The sequence below is a fragment of the Amphiura filiformis genome, chromosome 1, assembly GCF_039555335.1.
Source record: "Amphiura filiformis chromosome 1, Afil_fr2py, whole genome shotgun sequence".
NCBI lineage: Eukaryota > Metazoa > Echinodermata > Ophiuroidea > Amphilepidida > Amphiuridae > Amphiura > Amphiura filiformis.
This window is the reverse complement of record NC_092628.1, coordinates 4,044,554-4,060,100: the sequence shown is the minus strand read 5'-3', so window position 1 is coordinate 4,060,100 and position 15,547 is coordinate 4,044,554. Positions and strand designations below refer to the sequence as shown.

The window sequence follows — 15,547 nt, the reverse complement described above, 5'->3', positions numbered from 1 at the left end:
TTGCACCAAATAAGTGTAAATTTGTTTCACGATGATAAAACTTGTCAGCATCTGTGGCTATGGGTATACGCTTTGCACCAAATAAGTGTAAATTTGTTTCACGATGATAAAACTTGTCAGCATCTGTGGCTATGGGTATACGCTTTGCACCAAATAAGTGTAAATTTGTTTCACGATGATAAAACTTGTCAGCATCTGTGGCTATGGGTATACGCTTTGCACCAAATAAGTGTAAATTTGTTTCACGATGATAAAACTTGTCAGCATCTGTGGCTATGGGTATACGCTTTGCACCAAATAAGTGTAAATTTGTTTCACGATGATAAAACTTGTCAGCATCTGTGGCTATGGGTATACGCTTTGCACCAAATAAGTGTAAATTTGTTTCACGATGATAAAACTTGTCAGCATCTGTGGCTATGGGTATACGCTTTGCACCAAATAAGTGTAAATTTGTTTCACGATGATAAAACTTGTCAGCATCTGTGGCTATGGGTATACGCTTTGCACCAAATAAGTGTAAATTTGTTTCACGATGATAAAACTTGTCAGCATCTGTGGCTATGGGTATACGCTTTGCACCAAATAAGTGTAAATTTGTTTCACGATGATAAAACTTGTCAGCATCTGTGGCTATGGGTATACGCTTTGCACCAAATAAGTGTAAATTTGTTTCACGATGATAAAACTTGTCAGCATCTGTGGCTATGGGTATACGCTTTGCACCAAATAAGTGTAAATTTGTTTCACGATGATAAAACTTGTCAGCATCTGTGGCTATGGGTATACGCTTTGCACCAAATAAGTGTAAATTTGTTTCACGATGATAAAACTTGTCAGCATCTGTGGCTATGGGTATACGCTTTGCACCAAATAAGTGTAAATTTGTTTCACGATGATAAAACTTGTCAGCATCTGTGGCTATGGGTATACGCTTTGCACCAAATAAGTGTAAATTTGTTTCACGATGATAAAACTTGTCAGCATCTGTGGCTATGGGTACACGCTTTGCACCAAATAAGTGTAAATTTGTTTCACGATGATAAAACTTGTCAGCATCTGTGGCTATGGGTATCGCTTTGCACCAAATAAGTGTAAATTTGTTTCACGATGATAAAACTTGTCAGCATCTGTGGCTATGGGTATACGCTTTGCACCAAATAAGTGTAAATTTGTTTCACGATGATAAAACTTGTCAGCATCTGTGGCTATGGGTATACGCTTTGCACCAAATAAGTGTAAATTTGTTTCACGATGATAAAACTTGTCAGCATCTGTGGCTATGGGTATACGCTTTGCACCAAATAAGTGTAAATTTGTTTCACGATGATAAAACTTGTCAGCATCTGTGGCTATGGGTATACGCTTTGCACCAAATAAGTGTAAATTTGTTTCACGATGATAAAACTTGTCAGCATCTGTGGCTATGGGTATACGCTTTGCACCAAATAAGTGTAAATTTGTTTCACGATGATAAAACTTGTCAGCATCTGTGGCTATGGGTATACGCTTTGCACCAAATAAGTGTAAATTTGTTTCACGATGATAAAACTTGTCAGCATCTGTGGCTATGGGTATACGCTTTGCACCAAATAAGTGTAAATTTGTTTCACGATGATAAAACTTGTCAGCATCTGTGGCTATGGGTATACGCTTTGCACCAAATAAGTGTAAATTTGTTTCACGATGATAAAACTTGTCAGCATCTGTGGCTATGGGTATACGCTTTGCACCAAATAAGTGTAAATTTGTTTCACGATGATAAAACTTGTCAGCATCTGTGGCTATGGGTATACGCTTTGCACCAAATAAGTGTAAATTTGTTTCACGATGATAAAACTTGTCAGCATCTGTGGCTATGGGTATACGCTTTGCACCAAATAAGTGTAAATTTGTTTCACGATGATAAAACTTGTCAGCATCTGTGGCTATGGGTATACGCTTTGCACCAAATAAGTGTAAATTTGTTTCACGATGATAAAACTTGTCAGCATCTGTGGCTATGGGTATACGCTTTGCACCAAATAAGTGTAAATTTGTTTCACGATGATAAAACTTGTCAGCATCTGTGGCTATGGGTATACGCTTTGCACCAAATAAGTGTAAATTTGTTTCACGATGATAAAACTTGTCAGCATCTGTGGCTATGGGTATAAAACGCTTTGCACCAAATAAGTGTAAATTTGTTTCACGATGATAAAACTTGTCAGCATCTGTGGCTATGGGTATACGCTTTGCACCAAATAAGTGTAAATTTGTTTCACGATGATAAAACTTGTCAGCATCTGTGGCTATGGGTCTACGCTTTGCACCAAATAAGTGTAAATTTGTTTCACGATGATAAAACTTGTCAGCATCTGTGGCTATGGGTATACGCTTTGCACCAAATAAGTGTAAATTTGTTTCACGATGATAAAACTTGTCAGCATCTGTGGCTATGGGTATACGCTTTGCACCAAATAAGTGTAAATTTGTTTCACGATGATAAAACTTGTCAGCATCTGTGGCTATGGGTATACGCTTTGCACCAAATAAGTGTAAATTTGTTTCACGATGATAAAACTTGTCAGCATCTGTGGCTATGGGTATACGCTTTGCACCAAATAAGTGTAAATTTGTTTCACGATGATAAAACTTGTCAGCATCTGTGGCTATGGGTATACGCTTTGCACCAAATAAGTGTAAATTTGTTTCACGATGATAAAACTTGTCAGCATCTGTGGCTATGGGTATACTCTTTGCACCAAATGACTCTATTTATCTAAAATGTTACCATGTTGGTAGACAAGCAAACCTTATACAAATGGAAGAAAATTTACAGGGACTCAAATTTTTTGCAAAAAAGGCAGCGGTAGTTTTGCGAATTCTCGCTATTTATCTAAATAAGAAGTAGCCGCAAACGGATTTGCGATGTAATCGTGATGTATCATGGGAAAAGGTCGACATCAAGTCCTGCATAATACAAATATTACCATGCTATTACATAGGAACACGTGACAATATTTTTTAATTTGTCAAAATAAAAGGTGTTACACGCGAATCGATACTCAATAATACTTAATAATGTGATTTGAAATGTGCACAATTAATTTTTCTCTATCGATTTGCGTGTAATACCGTTATATTGACAAACTAAAAAATATTGTCACGTGTTCCTATGTAATAGCATGGTAATATTCAGATTATGAATTGATGTCGACCTTTTCCCATGATACATCACGATTATTACATCGCAAACTGCTATGCGCCTCTTTATTGTAATAGCTTAGAATTGATTTCATTAATTGGGGCAAATTTTTGAGGAGCAACCAATGTTGAGGAGCAAAGCCCCGGATAAAGTTTTAAAAGCATGTCATTTGAGCAGAAGCAATTGCAGCAGAGTACCAAAACTCACAGTGGAGAACCCGAAATATAGGATCCACAACTTATACATTACCCCGAACACTTTTTGAAATAAATTATTAAAAAAATTCATGAAATGTGAAAATGAAGTTATATGTAGCCTTATTTGTTTTACACATCTGGACCAATAGGCTTGGCCTACTGCATTGTTTGAGCATTGACTCCAATGGACTCGGATGCAACTTTTAAACAACCTCTTTTTTGAAAATTTAGAACCATGCACATTTAAATATGAGATGGTATAAATTGGTCCTGATGTGTAAAACAAATAAGGCTACACATACCTATTTATTTACATATCAAAAAATATTTTTTCGATTTATTTCAAAAAGCATTTGGGATAACTTATTTTATGTTGTGGATCAAATCAAAACGCAAAGAGATGGAAAAAATGCACAGAAAAAGTGGCACTATCTACTAGTCTTAGAAAACAATGAGTGTGACAATGAGATGAGTGCCAAGGGAATGTAAGATAACTCTCTTTGCCATAAAATGATAAAACATTAATGTGAAGATACTCAATCAACTTACTCCAGGTTTAGAACAAAGAATGTGCAAGTGTTGAGTAACATACCGTGCCATGAATCATGCCAGACAAGTTTGATTGGTGAAATTACACATACTTTCCATTGCCGCGGGAGGTTTCTTACAACATAGTCAATTCGTGAGTGAGCGAGTGAGTGAATGCCATTGAAACATTAATGTAGTTATGTTGTAGGAGATTGGAAAGCGTAGCGATATCTAAACCGATTATATTCTCTCGCTAGCTAAGTTGAATCACGCCAGACAATTTTAGTTGATGAAATAAAGCTTACTTTCCTTTGCCGCAGGATGTTTTACAACTTAAGGTCTGTTCAGAGCAAATTCTATTGAAACATTAATTAATGTGGATGTTCAGATGAAGCTTAGGAATCCCATTAATTTATGACTATAGGAAGAATTTCTTGGGTTAGTGATCTGTGTGTTTGAAGCAGGAGAAACGTACCTGTTATCTTCCCCCTGTCTGCCAATCACCCCCATGAATCAGACAATGTTGGTAGCCGGGTCTAGCAGACCCGACAAAATGGCTAATTGGCTCAAAGCTGCAATATAAAAGGAGTTGTACTGTGTGCCGCATCGTGCAGTGATGCTTCATACAAACATTGAAAGTGTGCCAGGGTTTTACCCTGCCTGTGACTGCATAGCCCGGCAATGAAGGATGGGTTCTGATAATGGCTTGGATAGGTAGATGGGTATGATATGTTAATATAGGTACGAGGTAACAGTTCAATACACTGGAGAGCACTTGTGCACTGGAGTGTAGGAACTACAAAGTGGATCCCATCAAGTGGAGCCCATTATCTTTATAAAGTGGAGCCTATACATTATCAGGATCTGGCAATCTTGTGATGCTATAACAATATCAACTACCATGAGTCAATGTCTTGGTAAATATTTTCCTAACTCTCGCAATTTTTTTATAGAAAAGCCTTGGGTTAAACTCATAAACCACCAAAGTATACAAAAGAATAATTTGATATGTATCGTCACGATTGACCTTCAACTCATTTAACTAATATTGGTTTCGATACCAAAATGCGAAAGCCAATATGAATAACGATATTTTCAATAAGTTAACTGAAACTCAATACTGGGCATACTGGTGCGTATTACATAGTTCATGTTGTACTATACGTGACATTATTTTCAAGTTTGAAAAGAAACACTATTGAACTATATTTTCAAATAGGGTTTGCTAAAAGAAAAATCTAACTTTAACCCCTTGGATACTACTGGTCATATAGCAGCATTTCTGATTGGTTGATAACTTGAAATGCTCATTTCAATTGCCAATTATAACTAGGCTTTAAACTATTTATGGTCAGACTTGCATTTGCAGATGATCTTATTAATACCCTCCTTGATTGGTTCAAAATTGGACACAATATTCATTTTGGCCAATCGGCACATAGTTCTCATAGGGTTAAAAAAATGCATGTCGTCTGCTACCTAGCATGTTGTCTGCTACCAGCATTTCTGAACATGTCGTCTGCTACCAGCATTTCTAAACATACTTGTATGAAATCGTGCCTAAAAGTAGATTTGAATGAGAAGACATCTGAAAAAACCACTGAATCAATACCAGACAGGTTTTACTTTTATACAAATGCATTTTCACTTTGATTTCAAATATGGCCTTGAAAAAATTTGATTTATCAAATTTTATGTAAATCTTGTAACATGTCTAGACCTGTCGCCTTCTTGTAAACTTGAGTACGGAAAGAGTAAACTTTTGGTACTAATGGTAGGGGAAAGGGTAGAGGGATAAACCCCCCGGGGTAAAACATCATGGGAAATTGCCAAACATTGATGTTGTCCGTAGTTAAGAATGACTTTATTGGCCATGGCTCATTGCACAGCTGCACTACTATAATGACGGGCGACCTTGAAAAGGTGAACGGCCGGTAGACAGACAAGAGTCACGGGCGTCCAGTCGGCTTTGAAGTCTGCTGCGATGTAGTCTGACGGGCAGAGCACCTTTTTCCTCTCCAGTCAAACTGTAGATCATAGACCTTGGAAAAAGGTTTTTTTGTGTGTAGATGAAAGTGGATCCACTGTATACTGGGAACCAGGTATGAAAGGGAAGAGGCCAAGTGGCGCACCTTTTAGTGAATCATGGCATGTTTTATCATTTTTAGGAAATAGATCGTTAAACATACTGACAAAATGTTTTTCATTTGACTGAGTGGTTCATAGTTATTACCATTTCTACTATAATGTTCTAAAATAATCAATGAGTTCAGGAGGATCTCTAAGAAAGAGACACATTGTTTCCTCTTAGTCTGCAGTGGAACCTAACAGAGAATCTAAACTAAGTCAGAAATACCAAGCCTGTGCATAGGCCAATTCTCTGCAATTGGACTAGCGGCCAGTACATCACATTAATTGCTCGCACATGCTCGTCATGCTTTGTGTTGTTTGAGTTCACTTTCATGTGTCATCAAATGTGACATTGTTGCCTGGTAATTTGATAACATCGTATGTCTGGCAAGGATTTTTTTATCCGCTTGCGCAGCATGATGTGGGGTGCCATAACAGCGCCCAATTTGCACCTTCATTATTTGCTTGCAGCTCATGTCTGGCAGGGAGTTTTGTCACCGCAGCATGGTGTTAAAAATGCCGTAACAACGCCCTATTTTTACCTTCATTATTTGACGGCAGTGCATGTCTGGCAGTGAGTTTCTGTAATGACAGCACAAAAGCACACATACACCAAAAAAGGATGAGAAACACTAATCAAAGATTCCTGACAAGTTAAATGACCTTGAAAATCCACCCATTTTCATCTCTTTTGGTAGTAGGCAAATTTCTTACTTGGGATAGGGGGAAAACTACTTGAAAGGAGCCCATTTGGGAGATAAAGTGTGACACTGGTAACACCTATAGCTAGAGTAATGAATTCTGTTACATATACCCTCTCTCAACAATATCAATGACTGCACATAAATGAGTGCATTATTATTGGCAATGAATAGATTGCCAATGCAAATCATCTATGAGGAGTTGTTGCTGGGGTAAAGTAGGATCATGGGGCTGGAGTGTGGTGGGTCCTTTAGAGAGTTAGAGAGCAGTGTGGCCCAGCTGTTACTGTCTTTGACTCTGGTGCAAGAGGTTCCTGGTTCAATACACGGTGCAGGCAAAAAAATTGTCCACTCTCTCATTTACGCATTTAAGTTTGAATTGTGGGCAGCCCTCAAATTAAGGATCTGAAGGGGCATGGCAACTTTTTAGGGTAAGTTGAAAATTGCCTTGGATTTTCACTGAAAAGGCAAGGCAGCACGGCAGTTTGTAATATTTCAAGAGGGCATCATGGCAACTGTTGAAAATTTGAGAAGGGCACCAAGGCAATTTCTCAAAAGTGAAGAAAACACACACAAACATAGATAGATGATTTTATAATGAAGGGGCAGGGCTGGGGCACCGACGGCAACTTCATTAGAGGGCACGGCAAGTGACTGCCTTGGGTAAAGGACATATTTTGAGGGCATTACGGCAGTGGGGATGGGCACCCACGGCAATATGCCATGGGTGCCGTGGGTTAATTCGAGGGCTGATTGTGGGGCAGATGCAGATATGACAAGGAACCTCCAATTAGATTAGAGTATGTATTGTCATGTAATGTTTGGCTGTGTTGGTACACCATATCCTCAGAGCAAAATGGGACAGGGTATGGAATTGAACGATTCAAAGTAATGGTGGACACGACATCTGATTGGGGAATACAACAAAAGGTATATAAACTTACGGTTAAATTAGAAATAAAAATAGATAAATTAGTTCATTTGAGTAATATTTTGCAGTCCCTCTAAGACATGAATGAATAATGTGCTTATTTGGTTGTAATTTCCGTACACTGCGATGTAAATAGTATTCATATTTTATTACACGCAAGAGAGAGCTGTAATTACCTCTATGTATTATGTCACAACATTTTATTTCCACCATTACACATGAACTTGAACTCTACCATATAACATTCTAAACCATCATTGTATGCATTTCCCCACGCATTATCAAAAAGTACTAATCTGACTTCATATACTGCCATAATAACGACAGAATTTAGCACTCTCGTAATGAAAGCAGACAGTGTTTGATGCGGAAACGGTTCAGGCTTGGTCGTCACATTGCATTTGTTGCGTGTGGCTTTTAGTTTCGTGTTCCTGTTCATTGGTCATTATGCGCTGCTGATTTTTTTTATAATCTGATTGCTATTATTCTGGGCATTGAACTTGACGGGAACGTTTCAAGTAAACGACCTTTGTGAATGGGAATATATATAGCACGGATTGAAACACAGGCTGTGCTCACTCTTCTCTACAAAACAATCAAGTTGGTGGTTGTTTTGAAAAATCTCCTTACAAATTGTACTTGTAGTAAATAGTGGTGGTTTGAGGATCGTCAGGTTTTCAATTATAGGTGGAAATGTAACCTACAAACACCCAGGGGTACTACTTTTAAAGCTATAATGTACGATCTTATAATATGAAATTGGTTGATATTTTTCAAACCTTATTCATTTGCTATATTCGTAATGTTTACACATGTCCCAACTTATATCTAAATGGAATCGGCCAAATATGTTGTAGGTCAACAGCAGTTGCGACATAAAGTCTTATTACGACATTATAAGCCATTAAGCCCCCCCCATATAACTCCATAATAAATGGCTAAAATAGACAGCGGGCTTCTTTCACTTTTCCTCTGTATTTTAGCATAAAATGTACAAAAACCATTCCTGACAATTATTCAAATATTATTTCAACAAAATTAAAAGTTGATGGCAATTGTACATGGCTTAACTTCTCTAGTACCGTATTTGCAGATAATACTCTGTGACTTTCATAAAACACCATATTGGTGACCCCAGAATTAACCAGTTTGTTCCAAAATATTAGAATTTTACATCATATTTTGTGAATGGTAATGGGCAGGGTAAATCAAAAGTCAGGGGGTGCATTGATGTTATCCATGTCAACATAGGGTACATGTGACCAGATTTGGTCCAGTCAGGCTAAAGTTTGCAATAATGAAACTGAGATATGAGGAGCAAAAAACAATAAAAAACATAAGGAAATAAAGTATTCAAGAGACCTGGTGATTCAACATCAGTAATTGTAGATACTGAGCAAGTTAGTAATGGTAGTAACTTAATTTTCAAAATTTCCGACTTTAGTCTGACACAGATCGGGTCACATAATAGACATTTATGTCCATTGCAGAAAAATGCACTATTGCAGATACATCCTTCTTTTTCTATTAAAAACCCTTGCAGCTCCACACCCATAAAGTCAGGTTGAGTGCATCCATCTTTCGTGACATTAAAACATAATACGTACGATGAACAGGTTGCTGACATTAAAACGTGATATTTGTGATGAGCAGGTTACTCATAGTGTCTGTACTCATTCATTAATCATGATTAATAGTCATTAGTAGTCTGATCAAGAAGGATGCAATGTGTATGGGTGTGGGTGTGTTTGTTTGTTTGTTTGTTTGTTGGGGTGTGTGTGGGGGGGGGGCAGGGGGGTGTTTATTGTGTGTGTGCTTTAATATTACCTCCAACAGAGGATGTGCACTATGACCATATTTCATTTTGAAATTTTGTTCAGTGCATGGTCTCCCACTCAAATTCAATACTTAATCAGTTTACTTCAACCAAACTCAGGATAAATTGTCCTGGCTGTGATGGTTTATTTTGATTTTAGGTTGATTAGGGTTTGTACAGCATTGGTCACAGAATGAAGACATTATAGGCTATCATGATTAATGCAGTGTTTTTTGACCTATGTTGTTGATGGAGGTGGTGCACAAAAAAGTATTCTAGTTGTATTATTGTGTTGGTGGGCAAAGGAAGAAGAAGAAGAAACTTTCCCCCACACTGTAAGACTAGTCATTAGGGGCGAATTTCTCGACGGGTGGCTTAGCAATTGACTTGTCTAGCCTCAAGGCTTAAGAGGTCGTAAGACCAGGCTTAACTGAAAACGTATTTCCCGAAGCACGGCTACCATAGCCTCGAGGCTTCGTTAGCCCGTGGGCCAGGCTTGTAGGATTAGCCCCAGGCTTCAGTAAAATTTGTATTTCTCGAAATCAGTCTTCTGTAGCCGTAGTCTCACGCAAGCCTGTTAGACCAGGCTTACAGCGGCTTTTCTTGGCCCTGCCTCAGAGCAGGTCTTAGGTCGTAAGCCTTGGTCTATTTCAATTTACAAATTATTTAAATTGTAAGCATAAAGTTTATCTTTCATATTTTGATGGTCTTTCAATTAACATGAGTAAGCAGTCGGCGTAACTAGGGGGAAGCGGGGAGCTCTTGCCCCCCATGAGAGTTATTAATTAATTATTTGGTCATTTTTGGTCACTCAATTTTTAAGGTTAAATAAATTGCATTTATCCCACCTTTGTACCATTGGCCTATATATGTCACCAGCTTTAATACCTTAAATATGGCATTTGTACCATAATTTTTTTTCAATCCCACCTCCCCCCCCATGTCAAAAAGAAATCTCGCCAATGTTCGGGGACACATTCCAAGCAGATCCCATAACTCCTCAGACCCACTCCACCCCTTACAAACCCAAACAGCATGAACGATGCCTGCCCCTCATTTATTATGTTTGCCCCGCTTCCCCCCCCCTCACCCCCAAATGAAAATGTCTAGTTACGCCACTGTGGGTAAGTAATTGTTCGATTTAGTTGAACATTTCAGCATTTTATTTTAGTGTTCATTTGAGTTAGTTGATTTTTTTTTTTAAGTAGCTGTTGCTATCATAAGACCTACTCATTTTGAATGATGGTTTATATATAACGAATATAATTTTTTTTAAAATCTTTCTTCATCATCATGATCATCATGATCATCATCATCATCATCATCATCATCATCATCATCATCATCATCATCATCATCATCATCATCATCATCATCATCATATGATGATATGATACCACCTGTCCCTATCCAAGCCTTAATAGTTTGATACTCGTACTTTTCATAAGTAGGCCTATTACAATATTATTTTGGAGTCCCTATATTATACCAGGTTGGACATCAATTTAATACAATAGAAGAAGGACAAAATTGGTAAAGATATAGTAAATATTTGACCGAAACAATAATACATATATATGTACATGCAGTATTAAAACTGAATTTACGGATAAGATGCATATAATATTGCTATATCTTCTACTTAATTAATTATAAAATTGTACCAACAGATAACTTCATGTGAGATCTCAGAAGACTACTGATATCAGCAGTATATAGCACGTTGGTTGCTTTCCTTTTAGAGGAATCACAGATTCCTTTCCATTAGGCTTACAGTTTTACCCTTTTTGGGATGCAAAGAAAGAATCACGAGTATAAAGCATAGACGTATCATTCATACAAGTTGGACTCATAAAAGTCAAGTGGAAATAAAATAATACATAAAAGACACAAAAACAGACACAATATTCTTGCATCAAGTTGTGCACGGTATAGGCCTATAAGCCCAAGCACAAGACCGCATGGGTCCAGGCTAGTCTTTGCGCCGGGAACATTGCGATAATGAGACGGCAACCTTGTTAGTACGGTAAACCGTGAGGACCACAGCTTATGTACATCTACCTCCAACAGCCTATACAATTAAGTCGCTGGTTGAAAGGGACGAGGTTGTCAAGCGTTAAGCCTACAAGGCCACTAAGACTAGGTTGAATTTGCGTTGAGGAAATCCGGCTAGAGTTAAGACTCGGGCTTCGAGAGCGGGCTAGGCTTAGTAGCCTCAAGGCCACCTTAAGACTACGGCTTAATAAGACTCCTGTCGGGAAACTCGCCCTAGGAGACTAGTTGTAGGTGATGGTAGAACCGACATACTGATGGTGTGAAGTTAAGTTTGAGGAAATTAGTCTAATGGGTTGCCAGTCATGTTTACATGTAATCCTGTGGAGGTGTAAATGTGACGACGTTCTCTGCAATGAATTAATGCCGATTCTCTAATGATTCCCATGCAGTGTCCATGCATAATAATCTTTGAAGAACTTATCTTTGCCCTTTAATACTCATAATCATGGTTTTTTTGTTGTTTTTTTGTTTGTTTTTTAACAGGAAAAGCAGTGACACAACAATACAGAGACTTGACAAAAGTTTGGAAGAATTTTATTCAATATGTGATCAAGTAGAACTACACTTGGTAAGAACTTTGAAAATATCCCAGAGACAGGACTCAAAATAAAGTGGGTCCATGGCCCTCAAATTTTGTGAGGGCCAAATTTTTTTTAAAGAGCAAAGGTCCAAATGGCTCCAGAATTCTGGCTTATTTCGAGGCCTGGAGTAACCAGGCTATAGTTTGATATGGATTATATATTTAGGCCGGCAAAAATTTATGAGGGCCCCACAAAATTTAAGATCAAGGCTCCAAATAGCACTCACAAATTCTGGCTTATTTTCAGGCCTGCCCAGATAGTTATTTTATATCCCTAATATGAGAACAGTATTTGACATTTTAGCAAATAGATTAGTAATGCAAGGCGTAATATTATGGTCAGTAAATAAATATTGTGCCTGTGTGTTGTTTAGATGAAATCCTTGTGAGTACAAGGATGCAAACACACTCCTACAACCGAAAAGAAAAGATTTTACCAAATGTTTCCAACACACATAATTTGCAAAAGTTATTGTATACAAATTCAAGAGTATTTGGGTATAAAGATGTTAGAATTTTCTCAAATTGATTTATCAATTCTCCAACTCGTCGTCTGCTTCCTGTTGGAATTTGTCTTGGATGGGGCTGTTTTGGAGTTGAGTAACTGGTCATAGATGTGGGGTAGGAAGTGGTTGCCCTCATCTCGGTAAAGTGTGTTGACCCCAGGTAGAAAGTACTATGATGTAGTACGAAATGCCATTGAGGTATGTTCTAACAAAATATATCCAAATAATCTTGGATTTGTATACAATAACATTTTGCAAATTATTGACAATCCTGATGAATATAGGTACCAACACACATTTTCATATCCAGCATGCTGGCACAGAGAGTAAATAAACAGTATGCCATTTGCTTAGTGTGGTATTGATTCAAAATACAGTCTAGCGTTCCTTTCTGGACTTCTGTTATATCTTTCTGTTATCCAGCCATGTGACCTCCATAGGAAACATATTTTTTTAAAGCTTAGACACTGTACTTGCATGCTCTTATGGAAATCTGTGCAGCATAGTACCTTTAGAAATAATATCTCTCAGTGTTATTCCCATATTGAGTTTTGTTGTCTCACTATTAGCACTTCAGACATTCAATTCAGAATTACACATTATAATTACCATTCTAGATTTTCACTTAACCAGCCAATTGATTGGTCCCATCATCATGATCATGGCTGGATAAAAGGTTGGTCTGTAACAATATGTATTATATGGGCAGTTTGGATAATGGTTTAATAGCAGGTGGATCCATGTTGGACACAGTAAGCATTCTCAGTCAGTAGAAAAACACTCAAGGATGAAAAGCCTTGGAACTGTGAACGTGATGACAGTATATGTAGAATGATCATATGGCCCATTATCTGTACTTTTGGGTAAATACAATTGATTTGCGACGTTCCAGAAGTTAAAGTTTTTAAGAGTAAACTGGATGAAATGAACATTAATGAACTTTTCAAAAGAGCTCACTTCAAGATTTAGGCAGTCAAATCACGTTGACCTGTGCGTGCGATTTATTCTTATACCTCAATTGAAAAGAGATTATTTCACATCCACTACCACCTGCATGTAACTTGGAGTTCTATTTGCTGCCCTCTTGTGTTTTGTCAGTTGACTTACATGAAATGGTTTGTTTTTTTCCTTTTTCTTTATTACAGAGACTAGCCCAGGAATGCAGTTCACAATACTCAGATAGTCAACGTCATACACCACATCCCCTGCCTGTGAAACCAGACGTAAATGCAGAAACGCAAACCTACAGTCAGTATGTTAGCACAGTGAAATCACAAGTGTCATGTGCTAGGGAGGTACATGATGCATTATTGGACTGTTCTAATAAACTAGGAGATAACAAGTCAACATAGATAAAACATTCTCAATGGAGGTCACTTGGTGATGGCACATATCCCAATAGGGAGATGAGAAAAAACAAGCGAAACATGTGAATGGAATTTGTGGTGCCCATCGAGCCACATGTACATGGGCTATAATTGTCCTTATGCAATAAACCTGAATGGAGGTACAAGTAGGCATAGGCGTGTCTAGAAAGAGGCTACTATTGGAGCCAAAGTGAACCAGGGGGAGGGCTGAGCGCTGAAAGGTACATCCTGAATAGGCTGATTTTGCATGATTTTTCAGAAAACCAGGGGCTGAGAAAATGGGGGCTGAGAAAACCCAGGGGCTGAAAAAGTCACGCACTAGGCATGCTACTGGGTAGTAACAATTGACATTTTCAGTAAATCCCATAAGCCTTTGCAAGTAGACCTGAGATGTCGTCATTTGACGTCAGGTCGATGTGCACATCGTTACATATTTGCTAAATGAATGCACATCAGCGTGATGTCAAATTATGACATCTTAATAGGTCTACCCGCAGAGGCATGGGATTTACCGAAAAGGTGAATCCAATATATGGGTATTTCAAAATGACAATTGGTAGCCTGTTCAAATCTTGTCTGATATATTGTTCTCTAGAATCCAACTTAAAATCAAGGACAGTGTTTTGATTTACCATAGTATTGCGTAGGGTTGATGGGCTCCTTGAATGGTCGCATATTGTAACAATACAGGGTTATTTGTAATGTTTCCTTCAATGCTCTTGTGCATTTGAGGCTCTACATGTTTGTAGCCTGGCATTGTTAAGAGCGAATTCTTGATAAATGATCCATAAGATCAGTTCCCACAAAATAAGAGGAAAGTGAAGATACAATTTTTATTTCTGATTTATGACCAGATTCATACATGTAATGTTCAAAGAAGAATTCTTTTTGTTTTCTGACATGTTCATTAAACCATATCTCCTTCTCTTTCCTGACAGCTTTCCGCTCATTTTGTGAGAACAGGTCTCATTTGAGTATATTCTACAAACTCTATTTCTATAAACGAAATCTTGGCCGGCACACAACTGACCAACTGAAAAAAAAAGCATAATGAACATGTGTTGGCATGGGATCGTAACCACATTATACTTTTGTAATAATTATCAATCATTGATCTCCTGTACTTGTGTACCTATGTAATCTCCATTGTGTGTATTGCATACCCAAATACCTGCATTACCACCGTTTATCAGTGGAAGCTGGATGGTAGTCTAATGGGATAAGGCGTCCGACTAGAAAACAGAAGTTTGGAGTTTTGAATCCCGTGCTGGTACATTTCCTTGCTTTTTTTGCAGTTTGATGTGCATTGGCCAGGATTTAGTTTTATGTTGTCTTGTTTTTAATTGTAACACTTTAGGTCGGTAAACTGTTCACTTTTTCCTATATTTTACAAACTTTATGTTTGTACATTATAATTTAAAGGGGAATTTGTTTACTTGCTATGCACTGTAAAATGACTTTTTTCCATAACTTGTTTAACACATTCTGCTCATGAGTTGGTACATGTATCTAGTTGTTTCTACATCAAGTATTGATTTTTTCACACTTA

At 37.7% G+C, this 15,547-nt stretch overlaps 1 protein-coding gene across 1 annotated transcript in view; it reads left to right on the top strand.

Moving 5' to 3' along the window:
- LOC140169671 (mediator of RNA polymerase II transcription subunit 29-like) overlaps positions 1–14,441 on the top strand; it is an 89,949-nt gene extending 75,508 nt beyond the window's left edge. Inside the window, exons 3-4 of the mRNA XM_072192963.1 lie at positions 12,029–12,113; positions 13,777–14,441. Coding sequence (XP_072049064.1) covers positions 12,029–12,113; positions 13,777–13,983 — 292 coding nt within the window. The 3' untranslated portion in view covers positions 13,984–14,441. The remainder of the gene's footprint in view (positions 1–12,028; positions 12,114–13,776) is intronic.
- The last annotated feature ends 1,106 nt before the right edge of the window (positions 14,442–15,547 follow it).